General features: G+C 42.6%; 1 protein-coding gene across 1 annotated transcript in view; it reads right to left on the bottom strand.

The window, feature by feature from the left end:
• The window catches only part of PDE8A (phosphodiesterase 8A), a gene marked incomplete in the record, with an annotated part of 176,073 nt that overhangs the window by 14,529 nt on the left and 136,655 nt on the right, over positions 1–24,889 (bottom strand). The window contains 9 exon segments of the mRNA XM_034783206.1: positions 1,993–2,191; positions 8,831–8,966; positions 9,208–9,256; positions 13,472–13,636; positions 14,709–14,779; positions 15,963–16,040; positions 18,701–18,743; positions 18,841–18,892; positions 20,430–20,518. Of these exon segments, the coding sequence (XP_034639097.1) occupies positions 1,993–2,191; positions 8,831–8,966; positions 9,208–9,256; positions 13,472–13,636; positions 14,709–14,779; positions 15,963–16,040; positions 18,701–18,743; positions 18,841–18,892; positions 20,430–20,518 (882 nt within the window).

The following is a 24,889-nucleotide window of genomic DNA, read 5'->3' as shown; positions in this document are numbered from 1 at the left end:
CCAGAAATACTGCAGTAAAGTGGCAACCCTTATTCACACTGAGTAGCACCTGACTTGGCACGTAGTCCCAATGATCTCAATAGGTCTATTCAAGGAGTAAGATATTACTCAGTGTGAGTATGGGTGTCAGAATCTGGCATTCTTCTATTCGGTTAAGCTTGAATTGGAGTTAACAAAACTGCTGAGGCTGTAACTGCTCATATACATGCGGAATCTCCTTTGTTTTTGTTTATTACAATTTTTCTTTTTCTGTGCATCCTGCAGATGAATAAAAAACTTTTTCAAAAAGGGAAGGGCAGTCACACTTCTTTGGCATTGGAATGATTCCAGATCACATCTGTTTGTCATAGATAGTCACGGGAAGGCAACCAAACCCCGGCAACTTGAGGATTGAAAACTTCCAGTGAAATTCTCTCTCCTCCTTGGCGTATATTGCCTGAGAGTCGGCCTCTGGAGAGCAGGTTAATGAGCTGCAGCTCCAGGTTATAATACATACACCAGTTTTAATGAGAGGTTAGAAACTTGTTTACAATCACAAATGATGTCCCTTTGAGCAAGGTTCCACCACTAGCAATAGGCTCAGGGAGGCCAATTCAGGATAGGAAGTTTGGTCCAAAGCTGTGGCAGAGAAGCACTCAATGCCACAGGGCACGTGCGTGTAAGTGTGGCTTTAGTTTATCTTTGCACTCCCCAGATCCCAGGCCAGCTGTATGCCAGTCTGTTCCCCCAGTATATTTTAGAGCAGTTCTAATTTACACTAGCAGCCAATGGTCCTGTAACTGTAAAGGATTCCCTCACCGCAGGCTCACCTCCATTGGCTGGACGTGGCACAGCGGCTGTCTCCCTGTAAGGTGGCCCCTGCTGATAGTTGCTCTGTCGTTGTGGTCGTCTCTCTTCCCGCAACTTGGCCCTGCAGCCAGGTTACACTTTAGTCCACCCCTTCTGGTGTAACGAAGAGTCCAACCCAGATGCAGTCCAGTGACCTTACAGCAGGTCTTCCGCCTGTCTCTGGGCTCCAGTCCTTACACCCATTACTTCAGGGGGTTTCACCTCATCTTATTCAGTGGCTAGTAGGGGAATCCCCAGGCCCACCCTCTACTCTGGGTGCCAGTCCAGGAATCCTGCAGCTGGAAGTCCAGGTTTTCTCCCTCAGACTTCTTGCTGCCTCCTTGTACTGCTGCCTACCTCTTCTATTCTCCCAGAGAGTGACTGCAGACTCTCTCCCCACAGCCTCTTTCTGCTGCAAATGTCCTGGCTTCATAGTCACCAGCTCCTGCCGAGCCAATTAAGTCTGGCTTTCCCTCCATGTGCAGCCAGGCTCCTCTAAGGCCCACACAAACCCTGTCAGGGCCTGTGGGAGGTACACACCCCATCACAGGCGCCAATGGACCAATATGGTCACAGGGCGTAAGGAAACCCCAGACATGCTTCTTTTTTTGCCGCCACACCACTGATGTTGGCAATAGCAAAGGGCCAGGTTTGGCATTGGAGCTGCTATGCTTTCTCCATGACACCTGGATATCCCCTATATGGGGGTGATCCTCTTGGGAAAGAACAAACAGGGAAGAAGGCTGCTTTGTTCTGATGGTGTGGTGGAAAGCAGCCTTAAATGGGCTTTTATTTTAAAGACCTGTTGGAGAGTGTATTTCCAATGAGAAAATGTTGCTCACCCATTTGACTTTCACACTGCTGGGGTGACTGTAATGGATTGTTTTCTTTTAAAAGGAGGCTTTCTCTAGCTCCTTCCAAGTACAGCTCAGCTCTGTGGTGCTGCAAACTACTACCAGACATAATTTCTTATCTAATATACTATAGGTCAGCTCCTCAGCTTGTGTAAATCAGCATAGCTCCCTTGACTTCACAAGTACTATGTTATTTACATCAGCTGAAGTTCTGGCCCTATATATCAGTTATTAGGGTTGATTTCTGCTAGAGTTCCCACTACTCATGTATTTTCCACCTCTACTGTATTTCTTATAACTGTACACTTACCTTTACCCTTTCTTTGGATAAGAAATAGGCAGTGGCATGCAGGACATCTGCAGAATGAGTAGAATTATGATAGGAGTTGGAGGAATGGTAGTTGGCTTCAATAACTTGTAACCACGACCTCAGAGTTGATTCTGAACAGTTTAGGAATTCACAGATTCCAAAGCGAGCAAACATTTTGAGACCAAGATAAACCAAAGGCCTGGAGAGAAAAACAAACAGAAAGTTTTAAAACAAATGAGTTAGAAGGAAAACTCGACAGAGCAAATGAGACTAACAGAGAAAGCATTTCTAAACTGTTGATATGTTAGATTAAGTATAACAGTTCAACTGTTCATAGAAATATACTCAAGATTTATAGAAAGCTTCCACCTAACCACAATATTTGGGACTGATACTTCTGGAAGTTCCTGAGAATTATTAAAATACTAAACAGGTTCTATTCTCCTGGTAAATCCATTTACAATTTTTGTTTCAGGCAGTCTTCTGTCTCTCTCAGGGCTCTGTGTCCCCCACCAGCCTACCCTCAAGATTCCATGGCTCATCAACCTTCCTGCAGTAGAGAGAGATTGGAGGTGACTCAGTGCTTGCTTCTCAGGGAGAAGAGGCACTACTCACTCCCCTCCAGTCTATATTCACATTGTTCTTCAAATATCCCACTGTTGCTGTATCTGTTAACAGAACACCACTGGCCATCACATACAGCCCCCAGCTAAAACCTCTCCAGCGCATTATCCACGATCTACAACCTATCCTGGAAAATGATCCCTCACTCTCACAGACCTTGGGAGGCAGGCCAGTCCTCGCTTACAGACAACGCCCCCAACCTGAAGCAAATACTCACCAGCAACTACACACCACACTACAGAAACACCAACCCAGGAACCAATCCCTGTAGCAAACCTCATTGCCTACTCTGTCCCCATATCTACTCTGGTGACACCATCAGAGGACCCAACCACATCAGCCACACAATCAAGGGCTCATTCACCTGCACATCCACTAATGTTATATATGCCATCATGTGCCAGCAATGCCCCTCTGCCATGTACATTGGCCAAACCGGACAGTCCCTCCGCAAAAGAATAAATGGACACAAATCGGACATCAGGAATGGTAACATACATAAGTCAGTAAGTGAACCCTTCAATCTCCCTGGTCATTCTATTACAGATTTAAAAGTCACTATCATTGAACAAAAAAACTTCAGAAACAGATTTCAAAGAGAAACAGCAGAACTAAAATTCATTTGCAAATTTAACACCATTAATCTGGGCTTGAATAGGGACTGGGAGTGGCTGGCTCATTACAGAAGCAGCTTTTCCTCTCCTGGAATTGACACCTCCTCATCTATTATTGGGAGTGGACTACATCCACCCTGATTGAGTTGGCCCTGTCAACACTGGTTCTCCACTTGTGAAGTAACTCCCTGCTCTCCATGTGTCAGTATATAATGCCTGCATCTGTAACTTTCACTCTATGCATCTGAAAAAGTGAGGTTTTTACCCACGAAAGCTTATGCCCAAATAAATCTGTTAGTCTTTAAGGTGCCACCAGACTCCTTGTTGTTTTTGCTGTATCTGTGTTACAGCTCCACCAGAGGGAGTGCTAGAGCACAGCAGTCAGTAGTACCTTGCTTATATTAGCGCTCCCACTCTTGCCAATGTTGGGGGAGCTGCAGCAGTGGTAGTGCAAAGGTGGGACATTTGGGGGGGGGCATGTAGAGATTAAAACTAACACCACAGTGCAGACAAGGTCAGAGTGTCAGCACACTCTCTCCAGCGCTCCTTGCTCATGGCAGCTCAGGAAGCAACAGCTGGAATGCAGGAATCAAGCCCCACATTGTACTAGAGAACAAAAATCACAGGACAATTAAAGCAGCCTGGAATAACGTCTAATCCGAAAGCAGAGAGCAAGCAGTATTTTCAATCCAAGAGAGAGGAAATATTGGTATAGAGGGGTATAGCCTATTCAGGAAGGCCTGACAGGGAACGAAGGGAGGAGGTGTTGCATTATACATCAAGAATATATACACATGTTCTGGGGTCCAGAAGAAGGTGAGAGGCAAACCAGCTGAAATTCTCTTGGTAAAGATAAAAGGGGAAACCTGGTAGGGGTCTATTATAGACGACCAAATCAAGAAGAGGAGGTGGATGAGGCCTTTCTAGAACAGAAAGAGCCAAAACACAAGACCTGATAGTAATGAGGGCCGTTAACTACCCAGATATCTGTTGGAAAAATAATATGGCAAAACATGAAATTTCCAATAAGTTCTTGGAATGTATCAGGGACAAATTTTTGTTTTCAGAAAGTGGAAGAAGTAACCATGGGGAGAGACATTTGAGACTTGAATCTGACCAACGGAGAGGAATTGGTTGTGAATTTCAAGGTGGAAGGCACTTTGGGTAAAAGTGACTATGAAATGATAGATTTCATGATTCTAAGCAAAGGAAAGAATGAGAGAAGCAGAATACAGACAATAGCAGACTTCAATAAACTCAAAAAATTGGCAGGTAAGGTCTGTGTAAGAAAATCTAAGGGATAAAGGAGTTCAAGAGAACTGGCAGTTTCCCAAGGACACAATATTAAAGGCACAACTACAAACTATCCCGATCTGAAAGAAAGATAGGAAGAACAGTAAGAGGCCAACATGGCTCTAACAGGAGCTCTTTAATGACCTGAGAATCAAAAAGGAATCCTACAAAAAGTGGAAACATGGACTTATTGCTAAGGAGGCATATAAAGGAATTGCACAAGCATGTAGGGACAAAATCAGAAAAGCTAAGGCACAAAATGGCAAGGGACATAAAAGGCAATAAGAAGAGGTTCTTTAAATACATTAGGAGCAGGAGAAAGATGAAGAGAAGTGCAGGTCCACTGCTTAGCAGGGAAGGAGAGCTAATAACTGATGACATCAAGAAGGCTGAGATGTTTAATGCCTATTTGGCTTCAGTCTTCACTAAAAAGGTTAATGATGACCAGATACTCAAAAGAATTAATATTAACAAGGGGAAGGAACACATGCCAAAATAGAGAAAGAACAGATTAAAGACTATTTAGATAAATTAGATGTATTCAAGTTGGCAGGGCCTTATGAAATTCATCCTAAGGTACCTAGGGAACAGGCTGAAGCAATCTTGGAACTATTAGCAACTATATTCAAGAACTCATGGAGGACAGGTAAAGTCCTAGAGGACTGGAAAAGGGCAAACATAGTACCTGCAGCATTAAAAAGGGGAACAAAGAGGATCCAGAGAATTATAGACCTGTGAGCCTAACTTCAATACCTGGAGAGATACTGGAAACAATCATTTGTAAGTACCTAGATCAGTGGTTCTCAACCTATTTACCATTTGGGCTGCATATGCAGCTCTCGGTGTGTTATGTGAGCCGCATCCACACAATATATATACTACCTGCACATCTACAAAAAATAATATTTAGCATTTATTATATGACAGTTATATGATTCAAATCAATATAGCACCTTTCATTTCCACACTGGCAAATGTCTACCACAAGCATTTTAAATCAGCAAAATAAGTCAAAACATTATCTGTTAAAATGAATTAGTCTATTGTAAGGGTGGCATGGCATATTGCCACCCTCACTTCTGTGCTGCTGTTGGTGGTGCGGCTGGGCGGTGGTGTGGCCTGGAGAGCACAGCTGCAGAGCCTGTCTGCCAAAAGGGGGACGCCTCCCTCACCCCCCCCCCGCCAGGGACTGCCCCTGTGCACCCAGCTCCCCCATGCATCCATCTCCCCATGAACCCAGGGATTGTCCCCCAGCCCCTCCCCAGATTCCTCCCCCCCAGCCAGGGAATTCCCCCAATCACGCAACCCCACAGGGACTGTCCCCCCCAGCATCCAGACCCCCCCAACACTGGGCCGGCACATGTGCCTGTCCTGCAGAGATAGGGTGCCCTGACCAGGGCAGAACACCCCCTCCCAGGGACTGCCCCTCCAGCATCCAATCCCCCACCCAGGAACTGCTCCCCATGCACCCAGCACCCTCCTCCCAGCACTCAATGCCCCCTCCAGGGAGTGTGCCCCAGTTTCTAGCCCCCCATCCAAATCCCTTGCATTTTGCTGTGATGCTGGGAGCATCTTTCCCAGACCTGAAGAAGAGCTGTGTATGGTTCAAAAGCTTGTCTCTCACACCTAGGGTGACCAGACAGCAAATGTGAAAAATCGGGACAGGGGTGGGAGGTAAATAAGAGCCTATACAAGAAAAAGACCCAAAAATCGGGACTCTCCCTATAAAATTGGGACATCTGGTCACCCTACAGTCTCACCAACAGAAGTTGGTTGATCCAATAAAAGATATTACCATATATACTTGATCATAAGCCGGTTTGTTTATAAGCCGACTCCCCCAAGATGCATAAGTAAAAATGGAAAAATTTTATAACTCATTCATAAGCCGACCCTATAATTCAGGGGTCAGCAAACTTTGTCGCCCGGCCATCAGGATAAGCGGCTAGTGGGCCGAGATGGTTTGTTTACCTCGAGCGTCCGCAGGCACAGAGGTAAACCTAAGTAAACAAAGTGTCCCGGGGCACTAGCTGCTTACCCTGATGGGCCAGGACAGCAACTGGTGGGAAAATTTTTTTGGGGGGGAGAAGCTGGGAGTCAGGGGAGTAACCCCTGTGACCACCCCCATGACCCCACTCCTAGCCCGGGACCCCCACACTCTCCCCATTCCAACCCTTCCCACCTTATCTGGGGAGGGCCAGGGGAGGATGTCTCTGGCCTGGCTGGAGCTGCACCAGCAGGCTGGGAAGCGTGGGGCTCAGCTGCAGTGTGCTCTGGGGGGCAGGGCCGAGCGGCACGACGGCAGCCTGCCAGCCCCGGAGCTGCAGCTGCTTCGGAGGCTGGGGGGAGAGCCGCGGTGGCCAGAAGCAGAGAGACTCTGGCCCCGCCTCTTCCCTTCTGGCTCTGCTGGTTGTGCTGCTCTCCTTGCTCCCTCCGTTGGGGGAGGGGCTGTGTCCCACCTCTCCCTCTCTATACCCGTTCATAAGCCGACCCCCTTCTCTGGTGCTTCCCTTTTTTACTAAAAAAAATTCAGCTTATGAACGAGTATGTACAGTACCTCGCCCATCTTACCCTTTTGGTAGGCATGTTTGAAAGTGTTGGTCTACTTAAATAGTATCACCATAACATTATAGAACATCTGGCCTTCAAATCAAACTACCCTCACATGTGTGGCAGCTAGGACAGAGTTATTACTATATAGCATGAGAAGGCAGAGAGCTCACTGTGCTCCTGTATCAGGGAACTGTCACTCTCACAGCACTGAGTTTAGATTTAATGAGCTTTTTGTCTTGGCATCACTTCCATACGACTATTTGGACTTGAAAAGAGCACGAATAACTTATTCACAGCATTGATTCACAGTACGCTCACTTGAATTTTCTTAACAAATGGTTAGCTTTTATTTAAACGTAAAAAGGACAAGAAAGAACATGTGAGCGATCTAAATTATAATTCTTTTAATTAGAGACAGCTGCAACAATCTATCACCTTTTGCCTCTTCCCAGTGGAAACACAGAAACTACCTAGTTAGCATATACGTATTGACGGTGATATAATTAACTCTTCATTAACTGCAAAGTTCATATTTAACACAATAATTGACATGGACTGACTACCATTTGTTTAAAAGTATTTGTATCTGTAACCTCTTTACTTATGGGAACACGAGGCAAAGGAAAAGGCATAAAATTCGGGACATAAGATTTTATTGCAAATGGAGAAACTTAACAATGTCATGTTAAGGAATAATAAAACATCAGATTTTTTCCAAATGCATGTGTTTGGTTTTTGGTGTTTTTTTTTTTTTTGGGGGGGGGGGGGGGGGGGGGTGTTGTGATGTGTTTTGGGGGATTTTTTTTCTTCTGTGGTTTATGCAGAAAAGAGCCCAAATAAACCTGGGTAAAGATCAAGGACTTGGACACAAAAGTAAGATAATCAATACTTTGCAGGATCTAGCCCCTAAATTAGAATCTTGTGGAATCTCAAATGATATCAGAAGAAACACAGAACAGACATAATAGATTTCCAAAAGTATATTTCACCTTTAGGCCAAGACAAAGCATAGAAAATTTCAGCCCCACATGGAAATGTTAACAGGTATCAACGAGTAAAAACAAGGATTTATAATGGAGTTATAAGGTTAATTATTGCATTTCCTGCTACTGAAGTATATTAGAGTCTGTTACAACTCCTGATCTACAGCTATGCAATGACAGATAAGGAGTCTGTACGTTGTAGTATGAACAAAAGTGTAGTCTGTTGAGTTTATAGAATTGGAGCCCTTATCCTACTCCCAGTTGAAGTCAATGTTTTTAGAAATAAATACACTCTGGCTACAAGGAGTAGAAACAAGGTGTGATCTATTAATACTTTCTGTAAGCACAGTAAACTCATACTGCACGTAGTTTGTAGTTCAAAATGGATATAATTTGGATTCCCAGAATCCAACAGCCAGATCTGTCAAGATTTTCTAGTAATGTGAAAAGAAAGGGAAGACTTTCAAAATGGCATTGCCTTTTTTCAATGCCACATCAAAAGATATATGAGGGCTTCAGATGCAGCCAATATTTTTCTGTAGAAATCAGCAGAAAATAAATTTGTGATAGTGCAGAAGGTACTTAAAAGTATGGGAAGCAAGTAAGAAGGCAAGGAACATGCGCAAATGAGGAAGTTACACATGTTCTCCTTTTGAAAAAAGGGATCCCAGTTTGAAAAGTAGAGATATAGAAATTAAAATACTGACTATGACGAGGAAGCAGCAGCTAATTCTTGGTACCTTTAACTTACAATTCTTTTGCCTTACTAACCTTTTATGGGTTGCAGCCTCCAGTTCAAAGATATCAAAGTCCCAGAATTCTTCATTTTCCATTGCTTGTGCTATCCGTGGTGGGATGTCATTAAGGGAGATAGGGGAGATCAAACTGCCAGGAACCTGATGAGTTTCTGTTAAGGAATATATTTGGGAAATAAAATTAATTTACTGTGATACTTTTACTAAACACTGTGGCTTCTCTTCTCTGCAAAACCTTAAACTTTCTTAGCAATTCCTCTGCTGCTGTTTGTAATGCAGCAGAAAATTGTGTATAAATAAAAAAAATAAAAAGTCCTTGGAACATTTGATCAAAACATTTAGTATGTTTCTTAAATCTGTTAGCATCCCCAAAACTGCAAAGAGAAAACTTACGTTTTGCTGACAATATGTATTCATTTCCCGATAATCTTCGTAAACCATCCTGTTAAATGAAAATTGATAATCAAAAAAGTTCTCATGTACTTTCTGTTCCAAATGTAAAGTACTGTATAAGTTATCTAACATGGCACTAACTAATAATGCAATGATTCTGTGTAAGCTTGACTATGTCCTGTTTCATCCTTAGAAGCTATCTTATCTTACTTTGTCTGACTTTGTTTATATCCGAATGTTTTAGATATGCCTATACAAATATTTCACCTTCTCGGTAGATCATAGTGGAAGGGCGATAGCAAGATGCAGGTCACAAAATTAACTAGGTTCTATCTGAGCAGTAATTTCTTAAGCCTAGTATTGTGGTTTCAGACAATATGCCCACAGCAAGAACTCTGCTTCCATCTTTGTATGTGCTATCTGGACCTTGGGTCTGGATGTGTCCACTCACTCCCTGTAGAGCAAGTGGGTGAGGAGTAGTAGGGAACAGGCGGAGTGTTGGCTCCACCCACCTCTCCTGGCAGCCCAGTACAGTGGCTCTTGTGACTTGCTGCTAGTTCAGGCCAGTAACATTTTACCGTGGGCAAGGAGAAAGCAGGGAGGAAATGTGCCTCAGAAATATATACCTGAGTGTCAGTGCCTCCCTGGTTTAATTCTGGGCTGGTGCCTAAAGGCACAATCTTGCCCTTAATGGTTAAAATAAACAGAATTATGTATTTGATATTTACCCTTAAACTCATCAGTTTAACAATACTGGACCAATTCCTGCTTGCTTCACAGATGCAAGCAGGATTTAGCCCAACATCTTTTAGATGCAGTGAATTAATGTTGGCCCTGTATGTATAAACTAGTTGTTAAAAAAATCCCTTTATAAACACACCTTTCTAACTTACTAATAACATTATATGACTAGTGTACAACAGAGGCAAATCTGGATGCCATATCTGACCTGTGTAATGTCTGCACTTATAAGAATTATTACATCTAGTTTCTATTTTAAGATTTGTAAGTAAATTAGTCTGGAGTTTTGTGATTTATGGGGAAGGCTGTCCTGCTGCTAAAGCAAGTTAAACATTTCTTCAATAGCACTGCTGTGACACAAATATTCAAGACACCAGACTCAGTGTGTCCTCAAGAATAAAGGACTAGATTTTGTTACAGTTGAGATACCAGATCCGATTACAGATGGCAAATCTATGTTCTGATTCTGAATGCCCTTCCCATATTGAGTTTAATAAAATTCAAATAATAATAGCCTACATGACACACAGAGACACTCTCCTGTACATGAGATCATCATCATGTTCCTATTATGCCTCTGATGTTTAGGGCAGCGACGAAGCTCCTCCACTCCTATCTGTTTCTGGCAAGTCTTTCAATGGTTCCCCAGCTGTGCCCCAGGTTTTCAGCTCGGCTTCCACAGCTCTTCGCCATGCTGCTTTCGGGAGGCCTCGTTTTTGCTTGCCTTTAGCTGTCCATCTTATTGCTACTCTGGTGATGGAATCAGTTTCCATCCGAAGCACATGACCGATCCATCTCCAACACCTCCGGGCAATGATGGTGCTCCGATTCTCTTGGCTGCATTGTGTCAATAGATCTTGATTTGAGATTTTTCTGGGCCAAAAAATACGGAGGATTGAAGACTGTATGGAATGAAGACAGTTTGGACATGTCGTACTTTCTCATTCCCCAGCATTCTGCACTATAAAGTAATGTTGAAAGTACACAGCTCTGATAAATCTTGAGTTTGGTTTTGGTGTTGTATTTTGATGATTTCCAGACTGTATTTAAGCTCCTGAAGGTGTTCCTGGCTTTACTGATTTTGTTCCGGATGTCCTGGCTTGTTCCATCTTCCTGGCTGATGGTGTGCCCAAGTATGTGAATGTTTCTACATTGGTGAGAACATAATCCTCTATCTGAACTGCTGATAGTGAGGCAATATTAAAGGTCATGATATCTGTCTTATTGCGGTTGATTTTCAGTCCACTTTGCTGGCTGAATGCGTTGAGTCGAGTTGTTTTTTCTTGTATATCGTGTTGGGTATGTGATGGGAGAGCGAAGTCCAGATCTTCAAGGGATGAGAAGAGTGTCCATTTAATGCCTCTTGGCATGTCTTCTGTTGTACGCTGCATTATCCAGTCGATGGCAATGCTGAAGAGGATTGCAGACATGACACACCCCGACGTACTCCTGTTTTGACTTCAAAACTGAGCTCACTCTGATCAACATTGCACGTAAAATTGAAATAGAAGCTTTTGATGACATTTATGATATGGAAAGGAATTCCATATGCCTGCAGAATGCACCATAGGCTGGTCCTGTGAATGTTATTAAAAGCCTTCTCAAAGTCTATGGAATTTATGTAGAGTTGCCGTTGCCATTCTAAGCACTGTTCTATTATGTTTCGTAGAGTGAAGATCTGGTCTGTGCATCCAGGCCCTTTCCAAAAACCAGCTTGCTCTTTTCTGAGAACACTATCAACTGCCTCTAATATACGCTGGACTATGATCTTACACAATACTTTGCTTGGCACAGATAAAAGTGTGATACCACACCAGTTATTACAATCACTGAGAGTTCCTTTCTTTGGTATCTTCACTATAACCCCATTGGTCCACTCATCTGGCACTTTTTCCCTTTCCCAGACTGATGTAAATAGAGGGGCCAGGATAGATGCTGCTAATTTAGGATTTACCTTGAACAATTTTGCATTCAAGATATCCTTACCAGGAGCTTTCCCATTTTTTAAGGATTGGTGGCTTGAATGATCTCTTCCTTAGCTGGGGTGTCTGTGTTGACATAAAGATCTTCTTCTGCCTTCTGGATGTTTGCTTCCTCTTTAGGTGGCTCCCTGTTCAGCAATTCTTTGAAATGCTCTGACCAGCGCATTTCTTGTTCTTTTTTGTTTTTTAGTAGGTGTCCTTGTTTATTCCTGATGAGAGTGTTTGTTGGTGTCTGCCATTTACCACTGATAAGCCATGTCATTTCGTAGACGGTTCCTTGTTCACCACGAGCAGCTGCATCCTCTGCTTGTGTTGCCAGATTATCAATATAATGCCGTTTGTACATAAAATGGAATCATTTAATTTAATCTTCAACTGATCCTTTGCTGAATAAATGTTTCTTGTAGATCATTTTAAAAATCAATATATACTATACATTAATGCTCTGAAACATCCCTTCTCTGACTCTCCCTTTGCTTTGTAAAAGTTTTTGTTCTATATCCAGTGAGGATTTTGTATATTATGGTACCCTAACTTTCTGTGAATCCTTATGCCATGTGATCATGGACTGACGTTGGGGGCTGTGTGGGATCAGAACACACATTTACAGAGGTTGGTTCAGATGGAATGAAGTGAGCAATGAATTAGTGATATGTGCCAATTCAAAGAGTAGATCATAGAATCATAGAATATTAGGGTTGGAAGAGACCTCAGGAGGTCATCTAGTCCAATCCCCTGCTCAAAGCAGGACCAAGATGCAAAGGCCACTCGAGCTGTAGGCAAACTATACAACTGCCTCGGGGCGGCAGATTTCTGGGAGAAACAATTGTACCACTGTAGACCAGTCTGCAGCCCCCATGTAAAAAGTGAAGAGCGCACTAATGTGTAGTGCTGTAGTGCCCCATATAGATCTTGCAGGCACAAGCTACACTGATGTAGTCTGTTCAGGTCAGCCAGGCTGCAGGGCAGCTGGGCTCAGAGAGGCCTCTGTGCGTGTGCACTGCAGGAGAGCCAGGCTTGCTGGTGGGAAGCGACAGTGGGGAGCAGCCTCCTATCTCATTGGGCTTGGCAGGGAAGATGCAGGGCTGGGCACTTGCCATCTGGCCCCGACAGGGAGTGAGAGTGAACTTGGGGGCACCCCTGCCCCTTAACTTCCTGCAGACAGCCAGCACCCCTCCCCCACAATCCCCCACCCCGACTCTTGTAGGTGCCCACACCCACCCTCTGCCTCCCCCAGAAGCCTGCCCCCCTCCACGTCCTACACAATCTCCCCTGCCTCACATGCATGCATCATATGTTGCAGTTTGGGCTCTCAACCTACGCACAGAACTTTAATACATATACTTGAGTATTCCATTAAAAAAAAAAAAATCAAGGGACCTGATCCTCCTTTCACTTGTAACAATGTAAAAATTAGGAGCGATTCCATTTAAATCAATGGCGTTCCACTGAAGCTACACTGATGTAAACTGGAGTAAGTGCAAGGAGAATCCAGGCCCCGGCATTTATGTCAGCAATTGTTTGCCATCATATGTACTCACTGTCATTAATCCTCCAACAAGATCACTTGTATGTGGATCTTCATCTTTTGTCCCAAGTTGTGGAGAGTATAACTCAGTGGTTCTTAGAATCTCCAACACTCGATCTAAAGCTTCTGCGACAGGCATGGGACTGCTTTCTTGTGCAGCATTGATAATATTTATTACCTAGGTTAATATAAGAAACTCTTGAAATTTACAAGCGATAGAAGAAAAGAGATTCTCAGTGACTAATATGAGAAGTCATTGTTACTAAACATAGCAGTATTTAATTCAGATTGTGTAGAACTACTGTGAAATCTCTAGGGGATCAATAGTGAAACACTGAAGTCTTTTATTGACTGTGGGAGAAGGATCGAGGCTTTAAAGAGGCCATTCTTATTAGGCAACTTCCTGTCCTAAGACACTCGCCCAAAGTATCTCCAAACAGACTCAGTACAATCCCCTTCTACCTGTATCAGAAGGTCACTTTATTAAGCAACTGATATTTGTTGGTCTCTTGAATGATTTCTTGAGACACATTACAACATAGGCACTGACTCTGTGGGTGCTCCAGGGCTCGAATGCTCATAGAAAAAAATAGTGGGTGCTCAGTGCCAATCAGCTGTTTGGGGGCTGGGGGAGAGCAGAGAGCAGTGAGTGGCAGGCAGGCGGGAGCCTTAGGGGAGGGGCTGGCGTGGGGGTGGGAAGAGGCAGAGCGAGAGTGGGGCCTCAGGAAAGGGGGGCAGAGCGGAGGCAGGAAGAGGCAGATTGAGGGCATGGTCTCGGGAGATGGGGTGGAGTGAGGGCAGAGCACGCCTGGGGAAAAATAAAAATCAGCCCCTATGCATTACAACGAATATGTATGAAGGGGAAATCTAGTCCCTTCCTTTGCATGGGCAGAGCGCCTCCAGGCAACAGAACCAGTGCGATTGTGCTAAAGAGGGGGCTGAATGTGGAGAGAGATGCAGATGGTGCACACTCCTATGTGGCAGGTGGAGGGGACAGGCAAGGACAGTATGGGCGGGCGAGGGTGGATTGGGCATTTGCCACTTCCTGGATCCTTCCAGACACTCTCTGTGGGAGATGGGAGAAAGGAAAGACGTGGTGTAAGAGCCAGAATAAGCGTCTACAACCACTGCATGTGGCCCAGCTACTCAGGCCAGGTGCTGTGCAGAGGGTTTCTGCCACAGTATTTCAGAACAAAATCCAGGTATATTCTGATACTCTGACTTCATGAACACCAGCAATGGTGCATTACCTTGGTGATGGGTGCTTCAATAGTCATGGAATGTATCCTGGCCATGGAGGAGTGTCGCCTCTGTGAACTGCCTGTGCAGAAGAGAAAGCAAAATTAGCACTCTGATTAAAATGACAATGCACGACATCCAGTTAGCCAAGAATTCCTCGTTTGCCATGACCTTCAGGACCACCTATAACAGCATTCATATGCACACTTGTCCAGCTATGCTGATAAGGATGCCCACATAGACGCGCTCTGAATCACCAACAACACAGAACAGAGATAAGCAGCCATAATGGCCTGGCAACATAGTTGCTGTTTTTATATTTTAAATGTTTTATAAAATGTTCAGCCACCAGTGCCATATATATGTTGTCTTTGGGGGGGAGAAGACCTGACAAGACACAATGAGTCAGATCATCAGCTGGTGTAAATCAGTGTAGGTTCTTTGAACTTAGTGCAGCGATGATGAGCTATGCCAACTGAGGTTCTGGCCCATAACAACTGATGTCATTAATCAGGGACAGGAAAACATACATCTTGTGTGTCAAATAGCAATTTTTGGCAGCAAAGGCCAAACTAGGCTACTTCCTGTTCTGTAACCTAGTAAGATGTGGCTACTTCTCGGCTACTCTTTGTGCTGATGCTGAGCACATCTTCAGCATCAGAATCCAGGCTATTTTTGTAGCAATGGTCAGTCTGGTGAAAATTAGAAGTAAATCTGTTACTTCAAATTTTCACCAGACTTTGACCATTGCCTAGAATGTACTGATACATGTTTTAACAGAAGCTTTATAAACACCAGCAAAACCCTGCAGTATGTGAACTACCTACTAAGGTGACGGGTAATATGCCATGATGAAGTGTAACTCCCTGATGTATGACACAACATAGTGCAAATAAAACAAACAACAACTAAGAAGAAATTTAACTTTGACTTTAATGGGAAGAGTAGATAGGGAAACTACAACAAACCCCAATACTTGTGGGGGCCCCAGAATCTGCTACCTTTACTAATGATGAAGAGTAACTTACTTTGGGAGTAGCTCTATTGAATTCTATGGGATTACTCATGACAGTAAGTGCTACCCAATGTTAGTAAGGGTGGCAGAATCTGGCCTTTCATTTCTAAAGTTTTCAAAAAAATAGGATAAAAAAAAATTGCTCAGAGGCAAAACACATGGGGTAGTTGCATAAATATGAAATATTCATGTCTTGAGGGTTTTTAAAAGCCATGTGAAAAATATACAAACATCCACTTATCTAACATACCATCACTTCCTCGTGAGGTTGTGGATCTGACATCAAGCGATCCTTTCCTCCTATCTTTGTGTCGGCAAGTCTGAATATCTGTGGAGACATCAGTGTTATACAATGACTGCAACAAAGGCTCTTCCCAGATTATATGTTAAAGGAAACTAAACATAGGTAAAAGCTTGATAGCAGCGGAGCAACATGGATAATGCTACAGTTGGTTGGAAAACAGCTTCTTAGAACTGTATTCACACTGGCCTTGCCATGGATGCTCCCACTTCACTCTCTTTGGATGCTGTTCTTGCCTCAAGCAAAGACGCAAGAGTAAATGGCCTTTGTGTAGAGGATCTCTGGGTATGTCTACACTACCCGCCGAATTGGCGGGTAGCGATCGATCCAGCGGGGATCGATTTATCGCATCTAGTCTAGACATGATAAATTGACCCCCGAGCCCTCTCCCGTCGAATCCTGTACTCCAGCGCTGCGAGAGGTGCAAGCAGAGTCGACGGGGAAGCGGCAGCAGACTCACCATGGTGAAGACACCACAGTAAGTCGATCTAAGTACGTCGACTTCAGCTACGTTATTCACTTAGATCGATTCCCCCCCCCCCAGTGTAGACCAGGGCTAAGAGCATGTAGTGTCCTCTCTCACATTGGTGCAGAGTGACGGTTCAGCCACAGTGCTGCCAGTAATAGAGCTGTACAAGTCAGAGGGGCCCCTGAACACCCCTTATGGATCTACAGAGACAAGGTGGGTGAGGTTAATATGTTCTACTGGACCAACTTCTGTTGGTGAGAGAGACAAGCTTTCGAGCTACACAGAGCTCTTCCTCAGGTCCTATGGGTCTACACAGCGGTGAAGCCGCTGACCACTTCCCTATCCCACCCCTACCAACCCCTCAAACTCTGAGCAGAGTCTGCTTTGTCTTTGAGGCTACCCCCTGCACTAGATGTGTTTAGAGCCAGAGGCAGACAGCGTTTGGCACTAAGGCAAGATAGAAACTTTAGTAGACAAGAGTTCTCTGTTGTCTGAATATTTCACATCTTAGAAAATCACCATTAAATGGCTTCATGCAAGAGTTGTTGGACTGTACAATTAATAATAATATTTAGTAAGCCAACTTTGACATAAGTATAGACATTACCTGCTTAATCCCCAGAACAGCCTATGGGAGGGAGTCTGTTCTCCCTGTTTTACAGATGGGGGAACTGAAAGGCAGATACAGTGACTTAAGTCAATAGGGCAATTTCTGAGCTCACTTAGGCCCATGCAGTCCCATTGCATGTGGGTTAATTAGCACAGAAAGTGGTTACACAAGGATAACTGAGGACAGGGTTTGGCCCATTGCTTGTTTTTTAGTTTTAATTGACTCATACCAGATAAGTGTTTGTCAGTGAGCTGAGATTGCCTAAGGGAGGGGATGGGGGCATTACTACTGAGTACAACAAGGAGCAGACAGAGAGTTGCAGCCTAGGACTCTAAGTGTGGGTGGACATACTCCTTCATCCCTTCAAAGGAACTAGTTTAGGGTGGGAAGATCAAAAGGGGAGCTGAATTATGAGCAGAGCCCAAGGGCATAGCAGAGAGGAGAGGAGGAACAAAGGTTTTATTTTAAGTCCTCTAAAGTGCAATACTGGAGGGGCAAATCCCAGCACTGATGGGGTATGTGTGTCTTAAGACCGCCAGGCAGGAGAGAGTAGAGTTAGACCACAAAATCCATGGTGGCTGCTTGTACAGAACTCCCTGGAGTGCTATGGTATTGCTTTCTTCTGATTCACTCCCTAAGCTACCTCCTTGTTCCCCCACATCCTCCAATGGAAGATGGCTTCCACCAGAGGCACATGAGGAGTGTGGGTTTGATCCCTCTGCTTTTCTGTTTGTAACAGAAGGCGGAATAGCATAACTTGGTCCCACATACCTCCTGCTTCAGGTGGGAAGGAGCCTAGAGCCACGCTTACTATACGAGAACCCTTGTTAAAATGTACTGTTGTCCCCTGCAGCACTGGCCCCAGGTCCTGAAGTGGCACTACTGGAAGCTGTAATGTTTGGGGCAAATCCTGCTAGAATACGTCAGTATTTTTTTTAAAGGGAGGAGGCAGTTATCTGGGTTTAAATTTAAATTAAATAAAAAACCAGCTGGGAATTTCCTAATCATAATTGTTCAGAATATAAACAGATTGATTTGGGGTTGAAACCACCCTGTAAACTCTGGAACTCTAAGGCCCATTGAAGGCAAGGTGAGTTTTGCCATGAACTTCAATGGGAGCAGGACCAAGCCCTAAATTATGTGCATTCATCGTCGTATCCATCCACATGCAATATCCCAAAATAGCAAAAGCAACAGATCTTTAATAAAGAAGCAAAAGGTGCATGCCATGAATTATATGAGCCATGACGTAAATTCCATCTAGATGGTGTCCTTGACATTTCTAATCTAGTCATAGAGATTGCATCAACTACACTACCTATGACTGGAATGTGAAATAGAGCCAAATGTGGTACCCACTCATGGTTCTAACATGGACACATTACATTTTCAAGGTTTGTTTGATTTATGTCACTTCTGAAACAAATTTGCCTGGCATAGATAACTTGCATTTATTTTGTCTCCCCCAGGAATACCATTTTATTGCTATCAAAATATTATTGTTTTCACTGCGCTGTGTAACCCGTGTTTGAGTCTGATCTTAGCGACCTATCTAATCTTTTTCTGCATACATCCCATGCTTCTTGTTACAAAAATGCAATAACGTACCTGTCTGAGATTCAGCCTGAACACGTTCACATATTCTTTCTGCCTACAAATCAATATAAGAAATCCAGTTAATCAATCTCCTGATCACACTGTGATATTTTCTGCTTAAACTAAAATGGACAAATCACCTTTTTTCTTACCTTATTGTTGTCATTGCACAGTCTACTAATTGACACATAGTGTCTAATCTTTCTGTAGGCAAAAAACAATGTGTTATTATTCCCAGCTCTGATTCACATCTAGCTGCATTTTAAATTTACAAGATCCATACTAGCAATAAATCCATCCAGGACAAATCCTACTGTATGGGGGCCTGGAACCAATGCAGTTCAGCTGCACTGGAGGGCAGGAGGGAGGGAGGGTGGGATGTGTGTGCTGTATAGCCATACTATGTGGGCTCATTCTCTGCTGCTGCTGGGGGAAGTTTAGGTGTATGGCGTGGCTGGTGCATCTGCAATGATGTAGGTCCAGACAGACTACAGGGTTTAGGGGCGGAGCAGTCACCATCCTAAATGCCTCCAGATTGCCATGACATTCACTGTGCCAATCGCATTTGCTTTGTACTCAGGTAATGTATACATGAGTATGGGTCCATCTCCTCTGCTTTGTATCACAAGCTGCCAGATGCTTTTGCTCCACTGATGGAGAATAGAGAGTATGAATTACTACCAAGGGATGCCAGGAATTTAAAACATCCCACTTCTTCTGCCTATAAAGAGTGGAGTTTCCCCCACTCATTTAATTAATCTATAATGTTTGTTGGATAGGAAAGACGTTGCATACAACCTTTCCTTCATGGTAAGTTAGATCAACCTGAGAAGGAAGGGACATACAAAAGTGGGGGTTCCCGGAGGAATGTGTACTCTTATATCATCAAGCCCATATTATTTTAATAACTCTACATGTTTTCCACTAGTATCACCTGGGAAGAAGCATCACAACTAGCACGTGATGATAATCAATGGAGGAACTGGACTGCCTGATGCTTCAGTGGGATAGGAGGAACTAAGGTGTAAGGTAATGTTTAGAAAATTCTCAGAGAGTTTAGGGACTGCTACAATATATGCCAGCTGGTCCCCCTTTCTTTACTGAAATTGCACAGGGGGACTTACCCTAAATGTTCTAATAATCAATATTTACCATTCTGCTCTAAACATCCCAGTCAATGGCTGACTGGAAGTGCTGGGGAAACGGGGATTTTGCCTGAGTAAGGAATGCTAGCTCCCTTTGGGTGAAGATCACCTGGGATGTAAGTGTAAAGGACCTACACAAATCAAGTAGCTGCACCACAGAACCAGTCTGTACACCAGCCTTGCATCGGCCAGCATGGATGGAGATGATGGGAGGGAACATAGGCTCTATGTGGCTCCCTCCAGTAGCCTCAACACAAGGCATAATGGAGCACTCACCACTCTAGCCCACAGGCTGGAATAATAGCCACAGGGGAGCTTGGCCCAAACCCTGGCTCTGCACTGGGGGTTGGATTTCACTTCCCTTGCATACAGTGCAATTAGCCAAGCATTATGTGAGTAAAGTGGATTTTATCCTAAGGACTTAAGTGGTGGATTGGTCCCACTGCAGGCTCCCAGCTCTGCAGGGATGGATTTCACTTAGAAAGCAATAGAGACTGATGCAAGGCCCACTGAAGCCAATGGGAGTCTCTGACTTCATTGAGCATTGTATCAGACCTCAAATACATATTGAAAAGGTACTTTACTTTTGCACTTACCCTCCCTGTCCAATGACAGGCATTATCTTCACATTTTGTTGTATGCTATCTCCATTTTTCTTTTTGGTGTAATACATTCCTTGCCATTCCTGCAAGAGTAGTCCAAGGGTAATTACATTCAATTAAGTAATTAACAAATCTAAGGCTATTTTCTAAAAATTCCTCTTCATTTATTACTGCCAAGAGAGTCAGGAAAAAATAAAAATAAAAATCTAAATTTGATATATTTTCAGTTAAATCTGCTTTACAATCCCAGATCTAGATGTTCATTCTTAGGGGTCTTAGAGGCAATGCATGTGTCAGAGAAGCGTGGACGCAGAAAGAAGAAATATGAAAGAAGAGGAACTGAAGATGCAACTGGGGCTGTGGATTCTCACTCCACTTACAAGCGTCCCATTCTTTTAGCTCATTGGAGAAATTATCCACCTCTCCAGAAAACTCAGACAGCTGCTCCTTCTGCCCCAATATGTTATTTATAAAAATAAATTTAAGAATTTAAACTCCAAAATAATTTCACACAATTTTGAAGCTGAATTCCAGAGATAGAAAACATGAGAAATGTTTTGTATATATAATAGCACACTGACCAGCCAATTGGGGAGCATTGGTTGATGGGCTCTAGAGGAGTCCAACTCTGGAGGGGTTGAAACATGTCTACTTCTTGGTTTCTGAAGTTAGCTCTGTAGTTATAATAGATCCACACTCTTGGGTTTCAGGCTAACAGGTGAGTAGAGCTTGTCAGAAAACACCTGTTTTTTTTTTTTCTGCCAGATATTTCAACTTTTTGTCAAAAATCCAAAAAATGGAAAGCTTTTGGTTTTCAGGATTTGTTTTTTTTTTAAATAACAGTTAAAATTTTCTATGGAAAGCAGAACCGTCTAGTGAAGGTTGCAGTTAATTGAAAACCAAATTTTCTGTCAAAAAATAGCTTAGATGTAAAATTTTTGGTCAGCCCTGGATATAATTTTCAGAAACTGACTATTTCCCCTCCTGTTTTAAACCTATATTTTTAAAGGACATCCTGTTTAAAAAATCTTTTTTTATTCATTGATTCTAAATCCAGAAGAGACCATTATCTGATCTCCTGTATAACAAGTGGCAGATTTCACCCAGTTACTCCTATTATTATTATTTTCATATATCTAACAACAACTTCTACTTAAAGCAGAGGCTGTTCTATGAATTGGGGAATAGAAAAAATTCCACAAGTGAGGCTGGCACAAACAGATGTTGTACATCCCATATTTTGCCAGTACAATTCTTTTTCTCTCTGTGTAGCTTTCTTCAGTCTTCTCCCACAACCCTGTCCCCATTCTGTCTGCTTTCTGTTCCACTATTCACCTGACTTCTCTCCCACGCTCCTCTTTTTTTCTTTTTTCCATAGCATAATGCAAAGCCAATAATATTCAGTATGAGGCAGTCTGTAGACCCACGATATTTGAGTGGATTCAAAGTGATGCCCACAAGTTTGTCCATCCTAGCATAAATTTAAAGAAAAAAAGAGTCTGGAAAACCTGGATCCAAGAGCGTCCAACAATGAACAACAAATTGACTGCTTACGGTATATGGGTGTCATCCAAAGCCCAATGAAGTCACAGGGAGTCTTTTAATTGATCAGGTTTTCTATGCATATGTGTATCCATGTGCACATGCACATAATACAGAATAATGTATATACACACCTACATTTATCCTTATATTGTAGAGAAAACAATAGACAGATGGGCCAAGACTGCACAGGCATAACTAAGGGTAGAATTTGCCCTACATTCTAATGTAATTTGCACTGGGGAAGGAGAACCAACAAGAAAAGAATCCAGCATTCATAAGGACTGCATAATGACAAGCAGTGGGGGAGAGGGGGGAGGAAGGAGAGGAATAAAATAATAATAATAAAAATACCCTGAAAGGTTTTTCCATGTATCGGTCTGAGAAAAGAACTGTGCACAACAAACTGGGAATCAAGCATAATATCTTCTCCCATATGTTGCATGAGGAATATAAATGAGGACTAAGCAAACATTACACAGTTCTATGCTCTTGGAATTAAAATGATACATAGCAATAGTTCCCTGACAACCAGGATAAGGGAGAGATGAGTAATCAATCTCTAAACCCAGATAATAAGGTCAGAATATGCATAAAGGGATGAAGTCATAATGCATGAATTGAATAATTCTAGAGTTGCAAGTGCCTTCCCATCATGTCAGGATAGAAGCAGTCACTAATGGATTTTGCTTCATATTCAATAGGCAAAAATTCACAGTTGTAATGTCTGAAAAAAACAAGAAAACCTTGAAAGGCAACATGTGGAGGAGAAGGGTCAGAACAATTCAGTTCTGGTCTAAGCCAAACACCAGCCATTATGTAAAGTTCTTACAAGGATATTACATAAACATATTTTAAGAACTCCATATGCTTTCTCCAAGAACCTCTGTCAGCCAGCTAAATAGAGAATATGTACCTCTCGACACATGCCTTCAACTGAGCTCATCCTTATGAGTGAATTACTGTCCTAGAAATATGGTGCCACAGTCACTTCAGCGTGGCCTAATGTTCTGGTGTTAAAATAAAGACTAAGAACGTCTGGTGTAAGTAGAAAAGGAAGAATCAATAACATCCTTGATATAATAATCTAATGCTCTAATGATACCTTCGGAAGGCAATGCTTCATTACCCATCATCCCATGGATTCATATATATAGTAAGACACCAAAGCTCATTGTAAACACCAATGTCAAGCACAAAATCTTCCACAACGTAATCTGAGTCCAGGGAAGGACCACTGAGTTTGGTTCATTTTTCATATAAAATTGCACACAGTGTGCACCCTTACAAACTACTCACTTGCCTTAGATAACTAAATAACTTCCCCTATATATTCCTCTGCCGAGTAGCTCCCAAGCAGTGGGAGAAATTGGGTACCTTGTCTGAATTATCAATAGGTATCTCATGAGGGCTGGTCTACACTACCGCTTAAGTCAATGTAACTTATGTCACTCAGGGGTGTGAAAAAGACATCCCCCTGAGAAACGTAAGTTACATCAACCTAAGTGCTGTCCGCACTGACACTATGTCGGTGGGAGACACTCTCGCTGTGGTGTAGATTTGTCCTCACTTTATGAAAAGTGAAACTATCTCAAATAAAGATTTTTTTGTCCCAGATCATAGGGATCAGATGCAGCAAAACTTCTAGTCGGATGTGATCAGCTAGTTCACATTTCACCTCAGCGGATCTAATTTGATTCATTCAACGAGTTCAGAATATTCAAGTGTTGCATCTTAATTTCTTAAATTCGAACAGAAGGAAAATGCCTTTTGATAGTGCTGGTCTCTTGTGAGTACAGCCAGCATACGTTAACCAAAGACATCTTTTTGCTTGGCTCTACAATATCCTTCCTGATCACTGTATACTACATGGATAGTCCAAGTCCATTTGCTAAAACAGTCCCTTGCTTTACTGTGTAAAATGCCAATCAAATGCTCTTTGAAGATGCTAAACGTGGCCACAGATTAATGTTTCTCAACACAGGAGTTAAAATACTACATGTGTGGATGAACAGGCATAGATCCATCTTGGATCCCACTGTACAACTAGAAACATTTTTCCCAAATCCCTGGAGCAGCTCTATCAGAAATTCTGGTTTGTTACTGTATTTGTTATGATACTACGTAGTCTCAAACTGGGAAGGGTTAGTCTCATCAGGAGATAAGAACTCCTACTATGTGCTGGATGATCAGAAAACATCACAGCACAGTTTTTTGTCTGGGCTAGAGAAATTGCTTAGTATATTGTAAGCTAGTGTAATCAAGTTACAGGGCCCACATATTTGGTTGCTAACTGGAAGCATTCTTTTTTCATATGTACAAAGAAATCACAAACATGGAGGGAGACAGATAAATCAAATCAAAATTATCTTGACACAACCAAAACTTTTTGAAGAATGTTATTCCTTCCAGAGGCAAATTAGTTTCAAATTCTCCTGGAACAATTCAGTATAAAACACTTTCAAAGTATTGTGATCTTTCAAATGTTGAACCACACAGTAAAATTGCATCTGCGAATGTTTCATGGAAGAACTCCTTTTGTGTTAATAGGTAAAATTCTACATTTTTACAATCTATGTAGATTACAAACTGTTAAGTGTCCCAATGGCAAATAAGAAGACATATGAAACAAACACAAATCTACATCGAGGAGACTTTAAGACCTTCCAGAAATGGAAAGTTTAATATCTCACTAATATTCACAGAAGGGTGTCCTGATATCAGAATACTAAAACACAAAAATCTTGACAGCTCCATACTTAGAGGAAAAATATTATTCAGTATTAGGGGTTTGTTTTTTTTTACCATGAGTAGTCTAAAAATACATTTCTGTTAGAGACATTTTTGTTATTACATTAAAAATAATTGAAAATATGATAATTGGATATTGTGAATACTAGATGCTGTAGTCA

The sequence above is a fragment of the Trachemys scripta genome, chromosome 10 (assembly GCF_013100865.1).
Source record: "Trachemys scripta elegans isolate TJP31775 chromosome 10, CAS_Tse_1.0, whole genome shotgun sequence".
Classification (NCBI taxonomy): Eukaryota; Metazoa; Chordata; order Testudines; family Emydidae; genus Trachemys; species Trachemys scripta.
Note: the sequence above shows the minus strand (reverse complement) of the source record. Positions and strands in the feature narration are given on the sequence as shown.